Source organism: Canis lupus, chromosome 6, assembly GCF_048164855.1.
Source record: "Canis lupus baileyi chromosome 6, mCanLup2.hap1, whole genome shotgun sequence".
NCBI lineage: Eukaryota > Metazoa > Chordata > Mammalia > Carnivora > Canidae > Canis > Canis lupus.
In genome coordinates, this window is record NC_132843.1 from 25,614,004 (window position 1) to 25,638,434 (window position 24,431).

Below are 24,431 nucleotides of genomic sequence, written 5' to 3' on the forward strand. Positions count from 1 at the left end.
AAGCAGATATCTATAAGCTTTTTATGGAAAACACTTGACATTACAGTTTCAGAGGTTAATCTCCCATCAGTGCATGCATAAATCTTCTATAAATGTTAATAGGAGAATGCTAATGAAAAAACTTCTAAAATCAACATGAGAATAGTTTCTTTACTATGAAAACCTATTTTCTCTTCATTTGGATCTGCTTAACTTGAAATTATACTTAGTATTTGCATAATTTTAAGTTTTTATTTATAACTAAATAAAATATCTTTTTAATGTCTTACCCCCAAGTCTATTTTTCTTTTATAGTTCAAAATTGGTGATAATGTATGATAAATTGAGATTCATCTCAATTTATTTAAAATGCATTTAACGATTTAATAATCCCACTTAATCTCATATTTGCTTAGTTTTCTTTTTTCATAAATGATTAGCCATACAAAATATTCCTGATAAAAGCAATGTTCTTTCTTATTAAATGCGATCCACATAGGTAATGAGGAGAAATGCTGACTTTCTGTGAAGTTCAGTTTTGACCTAGCTCCCCTATCCCATCTGTACTGCATTTTGGTCATAGACACACACAACCTAAGAGATACGATGAGTGCTCATAGGAATTAAAAATAACTCATTTCAAAATGAATAATCAGTTGAGACAAAGCACACATGTTCACAGACACAGTTCAAAGCTATGATGACTTGAAGCTGAGTGCAGTTCCCAGGAAAGGAGCTTGGTAGTGCACTCTTGCTGTTCAGAGTGTGTATTGCCTCTATCACAGCTTGCTGTAAACAAATACTGCAGGCTATTTTCACTTTTTTACACAAAAGACAAAATTCTTTTTAGATTGCTTTCAGGTAGTAAAAATGGGTACTAATGTAGGTCTTTCGTAAAAAGGAAGTGGTATAATGCAAACTTTCAAAAAAGGAGGAAATACCTGTAATAGCACAAAGGAGGTAGATGGGAGCAAAGCTCTACTAGGCTAAGGAAAATGACACCAGCTTTGACACCAGACTTGAGTCCAGAGGAATAAAGGAAGAGAGCCAGAAATGATAAATAAGGTTAACATAGGAAAAACTATATATACTGGTTCTCTTTTCTTCACTAATATTCTTTAAAAGTGATAAAATTATATAAGGTAATGATTATAATGATGCATTATAGTATTTATAGACATAAGATAATAATATTACAAAAAAGAGTAAAAGAGAACAGAGCTATATAGAAGTACTATATTTCTCACTGGAATTAGGTTTATATAAATCTGAGGCTGAGGCTGATGCTGATAAGTTAAGATACAGGATAGGATCTGGGACAACCACTAAGGAAATCAAAAAAGGAAAAAAAATCATTAAAGAAGTTAAAATACTACATTAAAAATATTTATTTGATGCAAACAAAAACAGTAAAAGAGAAATAGCAGAACAAAAAAGACATGAGACATAGAAAACAAAAAAGCAAAATGGCAGATATAGACCCAACAATATCAATAACAACATTAAATGTGAATGCATTAAATAACCCAATTAAAAGAGATTATCAGACTGGATAAAAACTAAAAACAAAATAAGATACAACTATATGCTATTTAAAAGAGAGTTATTTTATTTTTGCTATTTCTTTAAAAGAGACACACTTTAGATTCAAAGATAGAGATTGAAAGAATGGAAAATGATATATCATGCAAACAGCAACCACAAAAAAACTGCAGTGAGTATACTAACAGATGAAATACACTTTAAAACAAGAATGCTACTAAAGTAAATGAGCGGCATTTTACAATGATAAAGGGGTCAATCCATCAGGAAGATATGACAACCATAAAATGTATGAGCCTAATAACAGAGTACCAATGTACAAGAAGAAAAAAGTGACAATGTAGGGTGAAATAGACAATTCAACAATAATAATTGGATAATAGTTAGAGATTTTAATATATCACCTCCAGTTTAATAGGTAAAACAACTAAGCAGAAGATCAACAAGGAAATAAAGGACTTGAACAACACTACAAACCAACTAGATCTAATAGACATCAATAGAACACTTCACCAAACAACAAATGCACATGGCTCATTCTCCAGAACAGACCATATGCCAGTCCATAAAACAAATATCTATAAATGTAAAAAGATTGAAATAATAAAAACGTAATAAAAATGTGCATTCTCTGACCTTAATGGAATGAAATTAGAAATCAATAAAAGAAAGAAATTTGATAAACTCACAAATATATAGAAATTAAACAATATACTTCTAAATAACCAATTGGTAAAAGAAGTAATCAGAAGGAAATTAGAAAATATTTTAGGGTGAAGTTAAATGAAGACACAACATACCCAAACTTATGGTATGCAGGTAGAGCAGCGGTACTTAGAAATTTACAGCTGTAAACACTTATATTTTAAAAAAAGGAATAAAGATCTCTAGTTAACCTAATTTTCCACCTTAAGACACTGGGAAAAATGATAAAACCTAATGTAAAGAAAAAGAAGTAAATAACAAAAGTTAGGGTGGAGATTGATGAAATAGTCAAACAGTAGACAAAATGAATGAAAAGATTCTCTGAAACGAAAATAATTGACAATCCATTACCTAGATTGACAAAGGAAAAAGGAGAGAAGACTCAAATGACAGACATAAATGCAGCGGGGGTCACTACACCAACCTTACAGAAACAAAAAAGATTAAAATGAGCACTTTAAATAATTATGTGCCTACAAATTACTTAGGTGAAACGGACAAATTTCTAGAAATACACAAACTACTTAAATTGACTCAAGGATAAGCAATCTGAATAAACCTATAAAAGGTAAAGATATTGAATTGGTAATCAAAACTACTATAAAGGAAAGCTCATATGCTCATATGGCTTCACTTCCCAACTCTTTCTATGAGGCCAGTATTAACCTGATTTGAATGCCAGGCAAAGATATCACAAAAAATGAAAACTAGAGCTGATAAATCATGAATCTGAATACAAACGTCCTCAACAAAATACTAACAAACCAAATCCAGCAACATGTAAATAAAATTATATACCATGATCTACTGGAATTTATCTCAGAAATACAAAGATGGCTTAACATCTGAAAAGCAACTAATCATATCAATAGAATAAGAAACAAAAACCATATATCAACTCAATAGATACCCATAAAAGCATTTGACAAAGCCCACACTCTTTCATGAGAAAAAAATCAACAAACTAAGGATGGAAGGAAACTCCAACAACCTCATTAGAGACATCTACAAAAACCCACGGCTAACACCTAAATTAATAGTAAAAGACTGAATGCTTTCATCAGAGATCAGGATCAAAACAAGAACCTACACTCTTGTCACTTCTGTTCAAAATTGTACTGGTAGTTCTAGCTATAGCAATTTTATAAGAAAAAGAAATTATGGCATCTAGATTAGAAAATAAAGAGTAAAACTATCCTTCTTTGCAGTTGAAATGCTTTTTTATGTAGAAATTTCTAAGAAATCCCTTAAAACTCTAATAAGAGCTAAAAAATGAATTCAGCAAAGTTGCATATACAATAATTAATAGTATTCTGTACAGTTGCAATGAACAAACCAAATATGAAAACTTTTTAAAATTCCATTTACAAAAGCATCTAAAAGAAAGAAAGAAATTGAAGATATAAATTCAAGAAAATAATACCCTATTTATAAATTAGAAGACTTAAAATTGTTAAGACGGTAATACTCCCTATATTGATCTCCAGATTCAAGGAAATTATTAACAAAATCCCAGCTGACTTTTTAAAAGATTTTATTTATTTATTCATTCATGAGAGACACAGAGAGAGAGGTAGAGACACAGGTAGAGGGAAAAGCAGGCTCCCTGGAGGAAGTCCGATGCAGGACTTGATCCTAGATCCCGGATCATGCCCTGAGCTGAAGGCAGACACTCAACAACTGAGCCATCAAAGTGTCCCTCACCAATGTCTCATAGTTTTACAGTGTATACATCTTTCACCTCTATGGTTAAATATAGTCGTGAATATCTTATTGTTTTTGATGCTATTGTAAAAGGGATTGTTTTATTTTTTATTTTTAATTATTTTGTTATTGGTGTATAGAAATGCAATCATTTATCTATACAGACTTTGTGTCTTCATCTTTATTGAATTCACTGATAGCTTCTAATGGTTTTTTGGTAGAGTGTTTAGCATTCCTCTATCTAAGATCACATCATCTGTAAACAAAGACAAGTTTACTTCTTCAGATTTGGATGCCACTACTCTTCTAACTTATGCTTGGGATACATCTTTTTAATTGATCATTTTTCCTACGAGCCTGGGCAAAATGTATCTCCAAACCAAACACAGTCACTACCAAGTATTTTCAACTCAAACAAAAAATGAAATCTATTTTCCATTCCTAGGATAAAGATCATTCAATTATCATATTCACTGGAACATCTCTCAGCCAGGAAATGTAAATTAGGTAGTTAAGAAATAGTTTTGGAGACATGATTAGGCATTTGGTATTTAATCTGACTGTCCATGAATAATGCAATTTTTAAATATAATATGGCCCCCATAGTCAACCTGCTCAACAGTTGGCCAATTGCTGAAGGAGCAAGAAACCAGGCAAAAGTGCCTATCAAATACAACCAGCTCTTTGGTAATTACTGTAGATTAATTCAATTCCAGAATTTATTTAAATCATATATTTTGCCTTGATCTCAACACTGTGTTGGGTACTTAGGTTTCAACTATGAACAAAACATTATACATATTTGCCCACTAGACATTTATATTATAGTTACCATGGAGTAAAGACATTGAAGATACTGATTTTTATACTAATCCTTTTTTCCCATCACTATTTCTTTATTTTCCATTAATCTCTGGCAAAATTTTTGTTGAATATGTCAGTTCTTCTCTGTCTTGATAAGAGAATATACAGAGAGATTTGTTATCATAATTAGATCAAAATCTGAGAGTCCCCAGAACACTCCAGATCTGGCATGATATCCAAATTAGATTATAGAATCCCAAGGGGTTAAAATTCAAGACAATGTGAGCAAATGACAATGTGTGTTCCTTTTTGGGGAAAGATAACATCTATATCATTCTCAGTGCCCGGAAGCTCTGCTGCAGACATGACGGGATGCTAATTTCTATTTTTTCTACTCAGGAATAGTGACAACGCTGTCATAACAAAGAATTTCTTAAAATTCAACAATGACTTTGAGACAGAATGTGATTTGATACTGAATTCATTTCCTAAAAGAAACTATAAACCTGAAATAAAACATATAGCTAAAATACAATATAAAGAGTTTAAATTCTCAAATGTGAGGTCCTTACAGAAAAAATAATAATAAACTAAATTTTAAGGAAAAAGATATATTTTTATATTTTATAAATTAGAACAAGAATGTGGGTAGGTCAGGGATGTCAGCACAAATAAGGATTATTTTAGTTCAGTTATTCCTAATTATAAGAAAGATGGTTCAGAAGTTAATCATTTTTAGTATAGTAGAGTACACTTTAATATGACTTTTTTTTTTAACTTGAATTCTTCCTAAACATACCTTGAGAGGATTAGTGTTTCCAAGCACTACTTTAGCACTGAAGATAACTAAATTCTCTAATCTCTGACTATAAATTCTTTTTACCAGAGAATCCCAAAGTACTTAATTGCCCTCATCTTTTTTTTTCTTCTCATACTTATATTAGCTAAGAACAACATACACTTTACCATCTTCCAGCCAATCTAACTGATTCAATTAATACTTGTTAGAAATTGCAGTAAGTGATGGATGTTATATATACTTCTTCTTTGGTTCAACATAAGAGAGAAAATATGCAAACTTATATTCAGAACCTAATGTAAATGGCATAGAACTATATACCAGTTCTAAGAGACAAAAGAAAGTCATTATCAGCAGGGAAGACTTCATATACCTAAACCCCGTTGTAGGTGGTAATGGATGCACCCCAGGTCAAATAAGTGTGCTTGGGGAGGAATGGAGGGCTGGAATTGGGTAGGATAAGGAAAGCAGACAGAGTGAATATTCTGGGTAAAGAAAGTGCATGTTCAAATACAGAACTTCTAAAGGGGTACAACTCAGGTTTCATCATAGAGAGTATTAAGCACTAATGCTGAAATTTAGATGTAATATTTAAGTATTGCAGTAGGAGCAGCAGAGCGCTATGGGATGTGGGACTAGGAGAAGCAAGTATCCCCCAAAAGAGTATCAAAACAGCTTTGTGGGGGGACAGTGACATCTACACAGAGACCTACTTCAGTGATGGGCACTACCATCCACCCAGGTCCCCACGCTAGAAACTAGGTCACCAAAATAACTTGCTTAGATCATTTCAAAGGTATTTGAGATGATCTTGATTCCACCTTGGTTCATCCAGTTTCAGACTCAATAATCTAAGATAGCCTAAAAATAAAAATCTTGGCCCAATTCATGACTTCTATAGTGATAGCATCCAAATTCATAAACATAATTTACAAAGACTTTTGAGATGTGGATCTCTTTACTTTTCCAGATGCAGTTTTGACACTATGCCCCCTCAGACTCCAAAATCCTGCCATACCGAAGTTCTTTTAATTCCTCAAACATACCATGCACTGCCTTCCTCCAAGTTTTGTCTTTGCCTGGAACCAGTCCTTCAGCACAGTTCCTACTTAGATATTATTTCTTCTGCAAAGGAGGTCCTGACTCCCCAAATCCCAATCAATGCCTCTCCTAGTGCTCCTATTTCAGCATGTCCTCCTAACCAGACCCAACCAGCCTCTGAGAAACAGGGACCATCTCTGTCTTCTTTACTCTTTTATTTCTATCTGCCAACATAAAACTTGGCTCATTTAACAATAAATGTTAAACGATGGATAAAATGTAAAACACTTAACATAAAATATGTAATATTAAATATAAGCTCCAACATAAGCATTAAATAAGAACTTCCAATACAAACATTAAATAGTAAATTAAATCCCCATTTACTTTCTCACTCATTAAAAGTTACCATGTGACTTGGGAACATTGTAGATTAATGAAATTTTCATTAAGAAGTCACTCTCACTTTACTAAAGTTAATGTTGAAAATGGTCATGCTTTATATTTAAATTTAAAACCTGGTATCAGTCCTTCCCAATACAGACATCCTTTAATTATATTTATCAAATCTGTATGAAATATTATAGGAGCAAACGTTATCCCTATTTTTCAAAAAGAGGAGTGCCAAGAAAACTCTGTCATACTCATTGTGTTCCTGCATAATAATATTTTTGAAGGAGGTGAAGAAATAATTATATTTTACATTTTGCTTTTGGTATTTTTGAAATCTACCTAATCTGTGAACTTCTTATGAACAAGTATTAAAATAAAGGATTCAGAACGTAAAGACTGCTAACTCTGGGAAACGAACTAGGGGTGGTAGAAGGGGAGGAGGGCGGGGGGTGGGAGTGAATGGGTGACGGGCACTGGGGGTTATTCTGTATGTTAGTAAATTGAACACCAATAAAAAATTTAAAAAAAAATCATGGAGTGGTACAAATACCCATGAAAAAAAAATAAAATAAAATAAAATAAAGGATTATCTTTTGGTTTGTATTGATGTTTTCCAATGTTCCAAAACTTTCATGCAAGTATGAAGTCCAGTGCATATTTTTATTATTGCATGTGTCTTATTTTAGGCAGTTAATGTATTTATGTAACTGCTTCACTCAATGGACTGGGATTTTTATTTTTATTATTTTTTAAGATTTTATTTATTTATTCATGAGAGACACAGATAAGAGAGAGGCAGAGACACAGACACACAGATAGAGAAGCAGGCCCCATGCAGGAAGCCCGACACGGGACTCGATCTCAGGACTCCCGGATCACACTCTGGCCCAAAGGCAGGTGCCAAGCCGCTGAGCCACCCAGGGATCCCCCTGGACTGAGATTTTTAGAACAGACTACCCTTGATTCATCCCTGCATCCTTAGAGCCCAGCATGATACCACACAAATAGATCCTCAGTACATGCTTGTTCAACAGACGAAATGAAGTTTACTTTATCAATTTTGCAAGACTAGACTTTTACCATCTCAAACACCTTAGTGAATTTGAAGAGCCTACTATTTGGCCTTCTAAAATGCAAGTGGAATTACGTCTTCCTCCTGCTGAAAAATCCTTCTCATTCCCTTAAGATAAAATCCAAACCTTTCAGCCAAATCATAAATTCCTTCATGATCTGGCTCCTGCCTCATCCCCTCTCCTGCCTCTCCTTGGGTCCACAGCACACTCCACCACCCATCATTCTCATACACATTATGCACTCATCCTATTCTTTATATGACTGGCTGCTTACCATTTCCTTAACTTTCTGCATTGTTTCATTCATTTACATTCACAACACAAAACATGATAGATACTTTCGTTTTGTACTGAGTCCACATTAAACATTTTACAGCTTTTTTTCCCTTTGATTCTCATTGCATTTACCAAATGCCTAACCTTTACTTCAGGACTTGGCACATAGTAAATAGCAAATATATGTTGATGCCTAAATGAGGAATCCTTAGTAATAAAGATAACTCCCTCACTTCTTGGGTAAGTAAATTTAGTTAGAGAGATTAAGTAATTTGTCTGAGCCCACATAGGTTAGTCAATTGCAGAGATTTAAATCATCTTTCTTCCCTTTTCTGGCTGGAAACTATTTTTCCTTTAAGACCCAAGTAGAGTGGGATATTTTCAGGAAAAAAAAAAAAAAAAGATCTTTTCTGATTCCCCCAAACTTTCATTTCCACCACTCGACTCAATAAAATGAGTCATTCTCTCAGACACGTGTTTTATTTACTATCCTAAGTGACTGCACTTAGGACTGTCACATTGTAATGTGTTTAATGTCTCCCTTCTTTTCTTGAAGCCCCTGAAGCACCAGCCTCTGTCTTTTTCATTTCTTCATTCCCAGGGCTCCATATGTAACTGGTGTCCAAAATTATTTGCTAAATTCAGTTGAAAAATCAGTGTTAAGACACTGTGTTAAAATATTAATTTAAACTTCTATTTCACTTTCATAACACTATTACTCTAACCACATACAGTTTTAAAAAGCATACAAGTCCAACAAAACCTTTTACTATACAAGCCTTTTTCTGAGGAAACCATATATTGACTCACGCCTCAGTTCTTTGAGATCTGCCTTTGTTCTCATCACTCCACTGAAACGGCCTTCTAGATGGTCTCCAGGGACATCCAAGTCAAAGCCTTCTTTCACTTTTTCTTCTCCTCCACTGCTGAAATGACCCATCACCTCTCTTTCTTGTACTCCAGAAGTGGATGTGCCAGGTTTTTTGTTTTCCAGCTCTTTGTCAGTTTCATGTCTATCCCTTCTGTTTTCTCTTCTTTCATCCATAGAGAAAGGCTCAGGTTTGTTGGCTGGTCACTTCCTGTCTGGCTTCCCGTTGACACAGCAGATGACTCCTACTTCTTTCCTCCCGGTTTTTCTACTATCTATTGGCCTCACATTTCTACCTGTCATCCAGTCATAGCTAACTGACCTTCTTAGAGCACCTAAAACCCCGTAAATTCAAAACAAACTTGACACTGCCCCTACTCTGGGAAGGGTCCTTGTACCTCTCCCGTGGAAGGGTTCTCTGTACCTCCTATCTCTAGCATCCTCAAACCATTCTATGAAGTACTGAGACATCCATCCTCCTGCCCAAGATCACTCTCACTGTACTGCTCTCATGCTCATGTCTTTCCATGGTTCCCCACGCTAAGAGATACAAACCAAATAGCATATTAAGATTGGCTCTGGAAAATATCCCCCCTGACTTGCTTTTATGCACCCTTGAGTCATCCAAATTCATGGTTATTTGCTTCCAGGTCATTTTGGTGCCTTCCTGCTTTTGTGACCTAACTCTTCTCACCTCCTCAAACTTCTCTTATCACAACTATCCTTATTCTTTGAGTTCATACAGTCTTTCCTCTCTGAAATCTTCTTCAGTTGCTTGCTTTGTGTTTTCACAGAACATTTTTGCACATAATAATAAACATTCATATATTTTTACCTTTTGTTTTCATTTACATAGTAGCTCTTTCAGAAACAATTTTGTAGCACCCACAATCTCTGGTATGGCACCCTGCCTATACAGGAACTGAGGAGTATTTGATGATTTACCAAATACTATTAGTTAGGTTTCCCCAAACTAATACCTCTTTTGTTATTTCAATACTCTAGAGGCATCTCTGATGAGAAGGCTAACATCAGGAATAATATCCCGCTTAATAAAAACATAGAAATAAGTATCACTGGTTAATTTTGGTCTTTAAAATTTGTCATAAGCAGGGAAAAGGATAAATAGGGAGAGCACAGAGAATATTTAAAAGTAATGAAAACTGTCTGTGTGATAGTATAATGATGGGTATATGTCCTTGTACATTTGTCCAAACCCATAGAATGTACAACACCAAGAGTGAACCCTAAGGTAAACTGTGGACTTTAGGTGATTATGATATATCAATATGTTCATCAATTTTAACAAATCTACTACTCCAGTAAGGATGTTAATGGGAGAGGCTATGCATGTATGGGAGCAAGGGGAATATGGGGAGTCTGTATGTTTCTCTTTATTTTTCTGTGGACCTAAAACTACTCTAAAAAATTAAGTTTTAAAGAGTTTTGTCTGAAACATCAAAGTGAAACTAATTTAAAAACCAATCAGTTCTCTTTACATTTAGTGTGAATGTTTGAGAATAACAACACAAGACCTCATAAACTTCCAAATATCTCCTTTACCAGCATTCAATGATGCTATCCTCAATAATCACCGTATTAGAAATTCAATTTATTTGAGTCATTATTTTTTGTTAGTTGAAATATATTTGATATTGTGTAAATTGTGTAAATTTGTGTATAACATGTTAATTTTATACACTCATATATAGTTATATAATTGGCATTATAGCAATAATTAGCACTTCTATCATACCACATAATTGTCATTTCTTTTTGGTTATGGCATTAATTAAGATCAAGTCTCAAAGTTTGATTATTATAATACGATACTGTTGTCCATATTCACTTACTGTGCATTAGATCTCTAAGACTAATTTACTATTTGTCGTAAATTTGTCTCCTTTTTTTTAAAGATTTTATTTATTTATTCATAGAGACACAGAGAGAGAGAGGCAGAGACACAGGTAGAGGGAGAAGCAGGCACCATGCAGAGAGAGCCTGACTTGGGACTCGATCCAGGGTCTCCAGGATCACGCCCTGGGCTGCAGGCGGCGTTAAACCGCTGCACCACCTGGGCTGCCCGTAAATTTGTCTCCTAAAACAACATCTGTCCTGTTTTCCTACCCCCCGTTCCCCCTGGGAAACACCATCTTACTCTGTTTTTACAAGTTTGGCTTTTTTTTTTTTATATATAGATTCCACATATAAGTGATATCACAGTATTTGTCTTTCTCTGTCTGACTTATCTGACTTAGCATAATGTCCTCAAAGTCCATCCATGTTGTTGCAAATAGCATGATGTCCTTCTTTTTCATGGCTGTATAATATTCATATATATGTAAAATAAATAAAACATAATTAATATATAGAAGATATGAGATATGTATATATCTTTTTGATATCCTGTTTTCACTTCTTTTAGATATATACATAGAAGTGGAATTCCTGGATCATACAGCAGATCTATTTTTTTAATTTTTGGAAACCCACCCCATATTGTTTTCCATAGTGGCTGAACCAATTTACATTCCTTTAAGATTGTACAAGGGTTTCCCTTCCTCCACATCCTCTCCAATACTTATCTTCTTTAGTTTTCTTGATGATTGGCATTCTAACAGGTGTAAGATATCTCAATGTGGTTTTGATTTCCATTTTCCTGATGATAAGTGCTTTTGAGCATCTTTTAATGTCCTTTTGGCCATTTGGATGACTTCTTTGGAAAAAAATGTCTATTTAGTTCCTCTGCTCCTTTTTAAATGTTTTTTTAAACTGAGCTTTTATTCATGCTTCATGTATTTTGCATATTAACCCTTTATCTGATATATGGTTTGCAAAATTTTGTACCATTCTTAGGTTGCTTTTTCATTTTGTTTCCTTTGCTGTACAGAAGCTTTTAAATTTAATGTAACCTCATTTGTTTTTTTATTTTGTTGCTTGTTTTTGGTGTCTTATTCAATTGAGTCACTATTTTTGATGAAATATAATGAGAATCCATGGCCCAGAGAAATAAGATCATATACATATTGCCTGGAACAGGACATACTCACATTTCAGATTAAGGTCAGAGTCAACTACATAGTGGGAAGTTTGGAGAAGCTAGGTGGCAATGTGAGCAAGTATTGGTATAGGAAAGTGGGTAGGATAAGATTAATAGGATGTATTTCCACATCACTGCATCATTTTTGCTCAACAAACATTTTGTAAGGAGCAAGTTTTATGCATGTAAATCACTTTAGGTGTGACCAAACAATCCACCACTCATACAACTTACCATCCTGACTCCTTGTCCTTATTCCTCATGGATCTTTCTCCTTAGAAGTTCAGAAAAGAAAAGACTTTTTTTCCTGGCTGAGTTAATCAAGATAGATACTATAAAGGCAGTGAAATTTGAATTGGACAGATTCCAACAGGGTCAGGTAGATTTTAACAAGCAGAAATTGCAAGGTATCCTAGGATCTATTTCCATGAGTATCTATTATATATACACAGAAATAGGTCTTAGAATAAATGCCTATAAAATACCTCTGGGAATGTATTACATATTCCAGATGCCTGGAAAATAGGTGTAACTAAAAGAAAATAAGGAAGGAAGAAGGGGTTAAAGGGAGAAATAAAATATAGTAGTATTTACTAGATAATATAAAGTAAAATGCTGCTCCAAATTGCCAATCTCAGTAAGTACTTGTAGGCTATAAAAAAATGGATATTCAACTTTCCAAATAAATATTTATGAGATTTAGCTAAGCCCCAAACTCTGGAGCTAGTAATAACCATCACAGAAATTCCATTTATTATGTGCTTATATAAACAATGCATATAGCCTTATTTAATTGTCACAATTGCCTAAAGGTCAAGTATTACTATCCCTACTAATGAAATATCCTGGCTTAAAAGGTAAAGACTTGCTCCAAGTCACAGAGTTGATCAGTGTGGCTTTCTGATAAGGGAAACTATGAGCCATAAAACAGCAGCTGGGGGAGTCTCAGCACCAAGTTAGATTTGCTACTCACTTTCAGGCCCTGTCCCATGATCTCTACTCAAATTGTATCGTTGAAATGTGGGCAAAATGATTGGGGGCTTAAATCCAAATTCTAGAAACTCTTAGTGTAACCATATTTGTGATGTCATTGGGTCTTAGTTATCCCATCTGTAACACTGGGAATAATAACAAAGCCTAATTCCATTGGGTTATATGAGGATTACATGAGTTAGTTTTTAGAATAGTGCCTGGCAGATGGTAAGAACTCAATAATGTCATCTTTCATTATTATTATTCCTTGGGATGAAAAGTTTATGACTTTTTACTACTTAATTATTTTCTTCAAACTCTCATTCATATTATTCTCTTGATTCCAAATAACCCCAAGATCTTTATTTCAAAAAAAGTTTTTATAAATCATACTAATAACAAAGTTACAGATAATTGCTTTCAGGAATGTACTTCAAGACATCAAATATTTAACATTAATGAAAACAATATAACTTTATTATATTGAGACAAATTAGAATGTATTACTCCTGGTCTCTGGTATTTCTTCTTTTATTCTTTCCCCAAATTTGGGTAAATATCAAGGTGTTTTCAATGAGTCCTGGTAATACCAACTATTTTGAGACATGTATGAGTTACTTCTGGGTATATTAATTATGATTTTCTCTCTTAGATTTCCTCTATCATTCTTAAGATATCCACAGACCAAATGATATTTTTAAACATTTTATCTTATTCCAAATGACAGAATACAAACATAAGACAGGCAAGTACACATATGTAGGCAAAATAAAATTTAAAAACCACTCCAAAACCAAAAAAAAAGAAAGAAAGAAAATACAAAAGTATATAAAATACAACACTATTTCTTTTAAGCTATTGATTAGCCATTCAATAAAGACAAAGATAATAATTGTTCAGTTTTCTTTATTTTGTATTTTGGCCAAACTTATAACGTATTACTCTAACCAGAATACTTATCAATACATAGCACTGAAGGCTGGAGGATCATTTGAGATTTTGCAGTGAACCAATTGAACTCATATGTTTAAAAGGGAATTCAAAATGTATATTTTGCTGTATATAGATAATTAAAATCTAACTTCACTTTGCACATTTCAGGGTATAAATTTTAGAAGCCCTTTGTCTTCTCCATTCTCCTGATATAGTAAATGTGAAGTGAGCAAATATAGACTGTATCATGCATAGTAGGCACTCACAAATGTTGACTTTACCCTTTCCTTCTTATAGTAACATATCAAGAATATAAGCATATGCAGGTGGTAACCATGACAGCATCATGATTCAGAAGGACACTGATCTGGGTGTTAAGAGTCACTTGAATAGGTCTTAATTTCTTCATCTGTAAAACGAAGCGGTTTTTAAAACTATATTATTCCACAGAGTAGTTAATTTAACAGTCCCTGAATAAGGCACATATTTTTTTGCTAAAGCATTATACACATTTAAATTTAGGTTGCAAATATGATAGACACTACAAAAAAATCATTTGATACTATATCCTTCTTATATATCTTTTGATTAAAAAAAGATCTAAAGACAGAAGGAAAAAAATATGTCCAATAATGAGCATAACTGAAGTTCACATAACTCATAAGTATGAAATATAAAACATATACACATTCTCTCCATATATCTATATATAATACATATGTAAATATATGTGTATGCATGTAAAATACATGAAGATGTCATTTTAAATTGGTAGTTAACAAAATGTAAGTCTAAAATTTACCTTAGGGCTTTTTAAGGACCCACTCTAATTCAACCACTCATTTATTTACATTTATGCACATAAGCAGTAAATGGATACATGCTTAGTTTTCCAACAGAGGCGCTAGTATATTATTATGTAAAATATCTCATAGAAGAGAGCAGAACAAATATCTGTATAATAAACACCACTGCAAATATGTGCCATTTATCAAGGAACTATTCACTAATTGTTTTATTTATTTATTTTAGATTTCTTCTTCTTTTTTTTTTTTTTTTTTTTTTTTGGAGATTTTATTTATTTATTCATGAAAGACACAGAGAGAGAAAGGCAGAGACACAGGCAGAGGGAGAAGCAGGCTCCATGCAAGGAGCCCGACCTGGGACTTGATTCCAGGTCTCCAGGATCACGTCCTGAGCCAAAGGCAGCACTAAACCACTGAGCCACCCGGGCAGCCCCACTAATTGTTTTAAATATCTGCCTGTCTGGATAGTTTGCTCATCATAGTCACCATATGGTACATAGAAATAACTAGTCCTACACAACATCAACCATTGTGTGGGTACAGTGAAAACTACATGGGCTGCAGAGTCAGAAGACCTGTGTTCAATACCAGGCCCTAACACTTAACTAAGTGTATAATTAATGTGTATAATTAATATTAGTTAAACAGCTTAGCATCCATTAGATTTTATGCACTTATGTTTAAAAAAGACTTGCTCTCCTACTAGATGGAGTTGGTTTGAGTTATGAACATGAAAGCATACACAAGTGTTTGTCACTGTTAGAGTTGACATAACATCCTAATATCAGAAATGATATACCCTTTATCTTCTGGCTCTAAGTTTCTTTCACACTCTCCATCCCTTAACTAATCAAACTCCCCTTTCTGTCCATTTAATATTCTAAATATTTCTTAATTCTTTGCTCTTTCCATCCCTACCACTACCTCATGAAGGCAAGACCTCATGCTGTTAGTAGCTTCCTGTCTTTTTATGCCACTTAAAGCCATCTTGTAACAAAGATGCCACAATGACCCTAAAACACAATCTGACCATGCTATTTTCCTATCCTACATCCTAAGCAAGCCTGTCAAATAGAGTAAAGTTCAAGCTTTGAACTTTAGCCAAAACATAGCCTACCCTAGTCTGACACCCCTGAACAACCATTCCAGACTTACCTCTCACTACTTCAAACCTCAACATTTCTAGGCCTTAATTGAATGCTGTGTTCTTTGAGGATTTCCTATTCCCTTTCACCAAGTGTCTATCTCCTATTTAACCATTAGTAGGCCTAGAAGGCACATTCACATACAAATTAATTTCTGTATTATAACACACTTATTTTCTTATGTGTCTATCTTTCTGGTCAAATGAGTTCTTAATGACAGAGACTTTTTTTAATTTTTAATTTTTAATTTTTTTAGCACTCAGGACAGTGCCTAGCACAGTGTGCACATTCATTGAATATATCTATTGTTTCTACCCTAAAGAAGATCCATGCCCAAATCTTTAACATCAAGAAGTTAGATATTGAAAATCACCAAATTAAAACAATAATGAGCTGAAATATCCACAGAAGAAAGACCAAGATAATATTTTTCCAAAAGTAAATCTATGGCTCTTATGTTTTAAAAGGCAATCTCATTACACCTAAATATTACAGAGATATTTAGAAAAATGTGCTGCTTCCATTCATCATGTCTAAATAAAATTACATAGCAATTCTTAATGGTAATTAGGATAAGTATTTTATAAACTTTAATTTGAATATCAATTCTTACCCATTTGGTAAGAATTTAAAGGAAAGATTCACTGAAAAAAATGTCTCATGGACCACTTTGGGGAAAAATATTTTAATAAAGTGAAGATTGAAGGGTCTTGGGAACTGAGCCAAAAACCAAACCAAATATGCAGTAACCACAGTGACACATTAACCCTCAAACAATAATCACCCTCCTACCACAGTTATTGCTTGAAACATCAGTCTTTTGGGAGACTGATTCAGAATATTTTACCATATTTAAGTATAATGCAGCTAGGTCACAGATACTAAAAGAGAAACAAAAAATCAATGATATTGTTTTAAGTTATATATTTCCCTCTGTTAGATTTCATTTTGCTTTAATTCTCACTTAATAATTTTAAACATGTTTATATCCAAATTTTTGTCTTCTTAGCCTTTTTTTTTCCATATAACTTGTTTCTTATTGTTTGCTCATGAGTCTCATTTTCTGAGCTTTTAAACAACATTACTACTTCCTTCTGATTTCTAATGTTACTATTTGTCCTCTAAAAATGTGGCCATCTGCTAGCAGAAAATAAATATCACCTAAACTCTTTCAATGCAATATATTTATTTTTTAGATTGGTTAATGTGATTCACTGGTTTACTGAGTGAATTTGCATAATAATAAGCAATTGGTAAATGGCATAGTCCAGCTCAGCTATTCTTTTTAAGCATTTCTAGTCACTGTTCAGGTTTTTAAGTGCTTTATAATTATTTTTGTTTTATATGACTCAGTACAATTGTAAAATAGATTATATCAAACTCACAGAAATCTAAGTTTTTCAAAGATATTATATAGTTAAGCTTTTTTACTCCAAGTTATGACAGAGGCCAGACTGAAAAATACTGGAAGAGAAATTGGTAGTGTCACTTTACAAATTTGTAAAGAAGTGTTTATTTCTAAGGATTACAAAAGGTAATGCTAACTAGACAGGTGAGTGCTAAACCTTTAGTACGAAGTTCACCTGATAAGCTTCAGGTAGAGCAAATATTGATCCAAAGCCAGGAACCCAAGAGCTCTCTGCATACAAATTCACATTGCAAGAAGAATCCCTAAAACAAAATTCCAGACACAGTCTCCTTCACAATTAAAATGATTCAACTTTCCCATTCAGCCTCTATAACTGTCTTCAGTCTACTTTCCCACTATTTCTGCTCTTTCTTCTGCCACATGTTTTAACTCCAACTCTTAGCATTAACTCTTTTAACCATCGTCCAGGTTGAGACCTGGGGCATTTCACCTAAGGATTACTCCATTTAACTACATACCAATTTTGAAATGCCCCACACTTTAGCTTCTAAAACATCTCCTATCTGCTTGCCTTCATTTCCTCCTTTTCTTTTCTTTTTTTTTTTCCCCCTCTACAAACTCCTATTTATGCCACTTGTTCTTGATGGGCTGATATTCTTCTATAGGATGATATATTTTGACTCTCTTGTCTCTTTAGTCTATGCTCTTCTGAGGTGATTTCAGCAACCACAACAGCTTTAAGCTGCACTTCTAAATCTTTCACATTTCTTTCTCCAGTCTGGACATTTCTTCTGAGCTGACACATATGTCCCCAATGTCTATCAAATATATCCAATAGATACTGCATAGGCACAGTAAACCTTATGTATCACAAAACTACTTCTTCAAACGTTTCTCACCTGAATCTTGGGAAATGGAGTCATCATTCACCTAGGCAATCAAGCCAATAAGGCTAGATTTATTCTAGAATGTTCTCTGCTTACGACATTCGATAAACCTTTATTTCTTCAAAATTATTCAAGAAGCTACTATGTACCCAATATTAAGCGAGATGCTGGACATACCTCAGTAAACAAGGTAGACATGATTCTTATAGTAGAATTTACATCCTAATGGGAGGTAGAAAGAGGCTCTTCATACTGTAGTGTATGTGAAAAACATTCCCAGGAGTTTCGCAATATAAAATCTATGGAGCTATATATATTCCACAAATAAAATATCAAAAGAACAAAAGCCATCTGTTCTGTTTGTTGTTGTTGTATTCCTGCATTATTGTCTCCCTAGATTGCCATTATAGCTCTCTAACCAGTTTTCTGCCTTTTTTTTATATTTCCTAGTCCCTATCCTATTTATCTGTCCTGAGGGAGCCAGGATAATATTTCTAAAATTCCAACCTGATTACAACCTTATCATACTAAACTTACCTATGGGATACAATCCAAAGTCCTTGAACTGACCCATGACACCTTTATTGATGGAATCTCTTTATACTCCATTTCTCCACATGTATTCTCTGCTGTGGCCATGTGAAGCTCCTTGCAAATCTCCATGCCAAGTGTGCTCTCTCATGCCTCTATGCCTTCAAACATGCTCTACCATATATAATCCTCTCTGTCTGAATAACTTCTACTTACACTTCACATTCATTCTGGCATTAATCTCTGCATAAAGTCAACCTTAAGATCATTATAGCCCCAAAGGTGCTCTACCTTTCTTTTCTCATTTCACCCTGCCTTTGCCCATCATATCACTTATGGAATCACATTATAATCCTGGGTTTGCCTCTCTCTCCTGCTAGATTTTAAGCTTTTGAGGGTCTGGGACCCTAGTTTGCTCGTTTCCATGTTTTTGCTTCCTACAACAGTGCCTTACATGGAGGAGTCCCTCAGTCAATATTTAGTGAATTAAATTAAATGGTGGCTAACGGTCTATGTTGCATAATGATATCGGGTTCTTCCCCAAATACCACGCTATGAAGTCCCACCCAGCTCCAAATAGACAATGATTCTCTAACTCATCTCCTCTGTGCATCCCAGGCCCTTTACAGTGACCAACAAGAGACTCCTGATAAAAGAGTAATCTTACATTTCCTTCAAAATTCAAGACTCACTTCCTCTAGGAAGCCCTCTTTATTTTTTCAGTAGAAATATTTTCTTACTTTGAACTCCCAAGGTTTTAATACAGGAATGGATATTTGCCTATACTTTTACTAAGAAACTTTTCTATATATATGGACCCCTTTTTACCAAAATTATTTACCAAAGATCTTATGAATAAAGAAAGACTCCTCTCTTTGCAGAGTCTCTGCTACGTACTACTTTAGTACAAGTATGACAGGTACTTAATATATCCTTTTATCCCTGAAGGAATGAATAAAGAATCCCTCTGGATTCTGCTCCCAATGTGCTCCATAACTGTTCTCACAGACTCAACTATTTTCTTTTTTTTAAGATTTTATTTATTTATTCATGAGAGACACAGGCATACAGAGAAACTACGGTCCCTGTGGGGAGCTTGATATAGAACTCAATCCCAGGACCCCAGGGAAATCATGTGCCCTGAGCTGAAGGCAGATGCTCAACCACTGAGCCACCCAGGCGTCCCTCAACTATTTTCTATCTTTATCTTCTTTGATAGATCAGCATTGTCCATCAGAGCTGACCACTCTCTTTCTTAAAAGGTAGACTATGCTTAGCTTCCATACACTTTATCCTTCTGATCTTTCTTCTATATCTCTGGCTACTCCTCAGTGGGTTCTGGGAACTCTTCTTCCTTTACCAAACTATTAAACTTTTGTTTCTCCAGGGATGTCTCTTCCCCAGGTCCATTTCTCATCTTGCTCCTCACAAAATTGCCCAAACAATCTGTACTTTTTGCAACTTTATTTTAAGAGAGTAGAAAAGTAACTTCACTCTTTAAAATGTGCAACAGTGTTTCCAACAAGCATAGTTCTATCATTATAATAAGGGGATAAAGAAGAGTAAACTATTGAATAATTTTAGAAAAATACTCAACAAACACATGGCATAAAAAGGACATTTATAAAGACCAGGTGGAAAATGTAGATGGTCAGAACACTTAAAGGTATTTTGTTCTATAAAAATGTAACCTTGATTCAGATCATGTTACTGAATACAAAATTATTTGCGTTTGTGTGATTTGGCTTTAAACCACTGGAGACCGTATTTGCACATTTACCCCAGCAAAAGTTGTAGCAGAGTCCCTCAGGCAGTAGTGCTTAAGTGCATGATGAGGTCAGTGACTTGCTTAAGAGGATAAAGCAACATGCCCTCAGGCAAGCAAGAGGATTTAAATAGAGCCAATTTAGGAAGTACAGTGCCTCAGCAAATTCAGAAATTAATTCAAATTAAGCCATTTTGCTTTAAAATCTATGTCAAAAGATCAGTTCTTCAATTCTAGTTTAGAAGAAGTGGGGGGGGAGGGAAGGGAGTCAAAATGTATATTCCATAAAACTACTGCGTTCAAAGTATGCATTCAAAAATTACAAAACAAAAATCACCAGCATGTATTATTTCAAACTGATAGAAATGTGAAGTCAATTTTTAAATAAATTAATCAAGACAAACTGATGGTTACCAGAGGGGAGATGAGTGGGGGGATGGGGATTAAATAGGTGATGGGGATTAAGTAGTGCACCTGTGATAACCACAGGGTGATGTATGGAAGTGTTGAATCACTATATTGTACACCTGAAGCTAATATTACGCTGCATGTTAACTAAAATTTAAATAAAAACAAACAAAAAAAGAACTGGCAGTACTTCTAAAAATGGGTATGAAGAAAGAGATAAAAACAGAAGGACTAAAAAAATAAGAAGAAAAAATAATAAATCAATTGGGAATGGGGAGGATTGTAATTTATTCTAATATAAAGAATCTAGAAAATTAGATATGTCTGAAACATGTTTCTGTTTTCATTTGTATAATTCAGTTTGTGATAAATTACTTGTTCCAATAGTTATTTAATCTGCAGGCTTCATCTAGAACACTGACACATCTCCCAGGTATGGGGAATAAATTACTGATTGAAGTCCCTGGGTCTCTAAAGCAAACTTGAGAGTCTAATTGAAACTTTATTACTGTGTACACCTATCAGTCTAGTAGAAACTATATAATTATCTTTTTAGAGTCCATAATTGTGTTCTGAGAGCTAAATTTTCACATCTGAGATCAACAAACTCCCAGAGACAGATCCATAAGAAGATTATATGAAGGAGAAACATTAAATCAAGTGATTTCCTGTATAAAAACACATCAATGTGATGGGCATTAAGGAGGACACATGATGTGATGAGCACTGGGTGTTATATGCAACTGATAAATTCTTGAACTCTACATCTGAAACTAATGATGTAATATGTTGGCTGATTGAATTTGGATAAAAAAAAAAAAACACCAACAGCTTTGTCTGAAACACTCTCCATTTTGTTCACTGTTATTCCTGAAAATTATTGCTTATATGGACACAGGATACCTATGGTTATAAACTTCTTGGTAAGATATTATTGGGATTTGCTTAAAATATTTTTAGCAAAAATAATCATCTCTCATATAAATATGTTTCTCTTTATGACCTTCATGACGAACATAGAAATGCTGAGAACTGTAATGTGACCTTACCTTGCTTCCATTTTCTCTCGCTTCTCGTTCCATCTTGAGGTCAGAAATTAGAAGATTCTTATATTTGTTTTTTCCATTACTGCTGTGGTCATCTATTCTGTATTCCGAAGTCAGCTGTGCTGAGAGGGGACTGTCGCTCAGGTTCAGTGGCTGCTCATCCTGTTCCAGTCTAGTTTTGCTGTCACCATTGGAGTCTCCTATCTCCCTGCTGTGTGTTCCCCCTGAAGCAATCGAATTGTGCCCCAGAGTCTCATTGCCATTAAAGCTCTCTGCAGCAGAATCATCTGTTGGAAAGAATATTTTGATTTTAATTAATGTGCCATTCAGCTTCTACTTCAACTGACATTTACTGAGCTCCTAATATGTGCCTGGCATTGTGGTAATTTTACATATCCTGTGTAGTCTATCCTCACAAATAAACTTTTGAAGCAGCCACTGTTATCTACAATCTAGTAGGCATGTTTAGGCACAAGAAGTGGAGTAAAATAAAAAAGAAAAGAAAAATAGGGAAAACAATTCAATCTCAAATGTAATCTCAAAGGAAAGCAAATTTAACAAAGAAAACTTGATCATTATTTTACAAATAGTTTTTGTTTTTCTAGTGAGAATATCCAGATTTGGTGAAAATTCTCTGATAAAAGCATCATCTATCCTGCTAGTGGGGTAGATGCTGGTTCAAGCTTTATGAGTGTTTAACTCGTATTCAAAATATTAAAAGTGCTCATAACCTTTGCTCCAGTCATTAAACTTTTGGGGCTTCTAAGCCTAAAGAGTATAATCATTGTGTGCATTTCTGTGCAGGTAAAAAGGCCCTTATACCAGTGTTCTTTACAATAGCAAATACTCAAAAGTGATAGAAATTACCAAATATAAAAAATTGACTGAATATATGTTGGAATGATTAGAATATGGGAAATATTGAATATTTTCCATTAATATTAATGGGAAACATGAAGTGTTAAATGGAAAAGGCTAGCTACAAAAATGGTAAAATGATCCCAATTTTCTAAAAAGAAAACACATAACCATATAGAGTGAAAAAAATGTAGCCTAAAATGTCAATATTAATTTCTTCTTAACTGGAGTGACACTAGATTTTTAAATTATATATGTTGTAAATTATTATTTACAACATATATAATTTTCTAATAACAAAAATAAAATAACTGTAGTAATAAAAAATAAAAAAGCAAAACAGGGAAGAAAGGGAAGAAACAAAATTTGTCAAAACTTTCTGGCTTTCTAAGCTTGTTTAGAAAATACACATCAATAACAATTAGAGTAAGAAACAAAATGTACATGAAACAATAAAATTCTATTTCTCTTAACTTAAGGTAAGTTTTAACTTACCTCTTTTTTTTTTTAAGAGAAGTTTTCTCTTCTCTTAAGGTAAGAATTTGCTATTAATTTTAAAAGATTATGACGGACCTTTGTTTCCTTTAGTTAAGGGCTATTGATGAAGACAATAGAAAATATGGATGTGCATGAATAATATTTTGATTTCTGAACACTTTCAAGTTTGCTTTATCTTCATAGGATGCAATATTTAATGCCTTCTAATCAATTAAATTGGCGAAAATAATGTTTAAATTCTGAAGGAGTGGTATAATTCACCTGTTCATTCATTTATCCAATATTTATTGACTACCTATGCTTGGCCAAGAGGGGGCTAAATAATTTGGCCAACAAAGACTCTGCCTTCAGTGAGTTCACAAATAATTAAAAGAGATGGAAAAAAAGTGCAACTAAAACGCAGAGAAAAAAGGTTTGGATCCAAAACAAAGGGTAAAGACATAACAGAAGTTCTAAAGAAGGTGGGATATGAACTGAATTCCAAAAGATGAGTAAGCCTTAGCAAGGTGAACAAGTTGGGGGAGAGGATTCCCCACCTAGAGATTAGCAGGTGCAACATCTTGGAGGAAGGAAAGTGTGGGGCAGGTGAGAAATAAGGTTGGGGTGCTGAATGTGAACAAGAGAGTCAGAAAGAAGCATAGACAGGGAGGCAGAGAATGTGTTTTGTATAATAAAGAGCTTTTATTGGACCTTGGGAGAAAATAGGAACAATTTTATTGTCAGAAGTGATATGAAAGAAAATGTCTTTTGAAAAGATTACTCTGATTCTGATGAGAAGTATGGGATGAAGGTGACAAAAGGGGAAATTGTTAAGAGCTCCAGAAGCCCTCTGGATCAGCATTGTTGAAAGCCCAAGTCAAAGCAGCAGTAATGTAGAACAAGAGGGTACTAGAATCATCCTAAGAAAAGAACAGGTAAGACAGGACAGACAAAGGTCCAGGAGGAAGGCCAGATCTCCAGCTCCAATGGATAACAAAAACAAAGGGCAT

At 34.0% G+C, this 24,431-nt stretch overlaps 1 protein-coding gene across 15 annotated transcripts in view; it reads right to left on the minus strand.

Annotated features, from left to right (window-relative positions):
- The window catches only part of NOL4 (nucleolar protein 4), a 521,978-nt gene that overhangs the window by 161,793 nt on the left and 335,754 nt on the right, over positions 1 to 24,431 (minus strand). For all 15 annotated transcript variants that reach the window (XM_072829191.1, XM_072829192.1, XM_072829188.1 and 12 more), the window contains one exon: positions 22,090 to 22,373. In XM_072829191.1, coding sequence (XP_072685292.1) covers positions 22,090 to 22,373 — 284 coding nt within the window. The remainder of the gene's footprint in view (positions 1 to 22,089; positions 22,374 to 24,431) is intronic.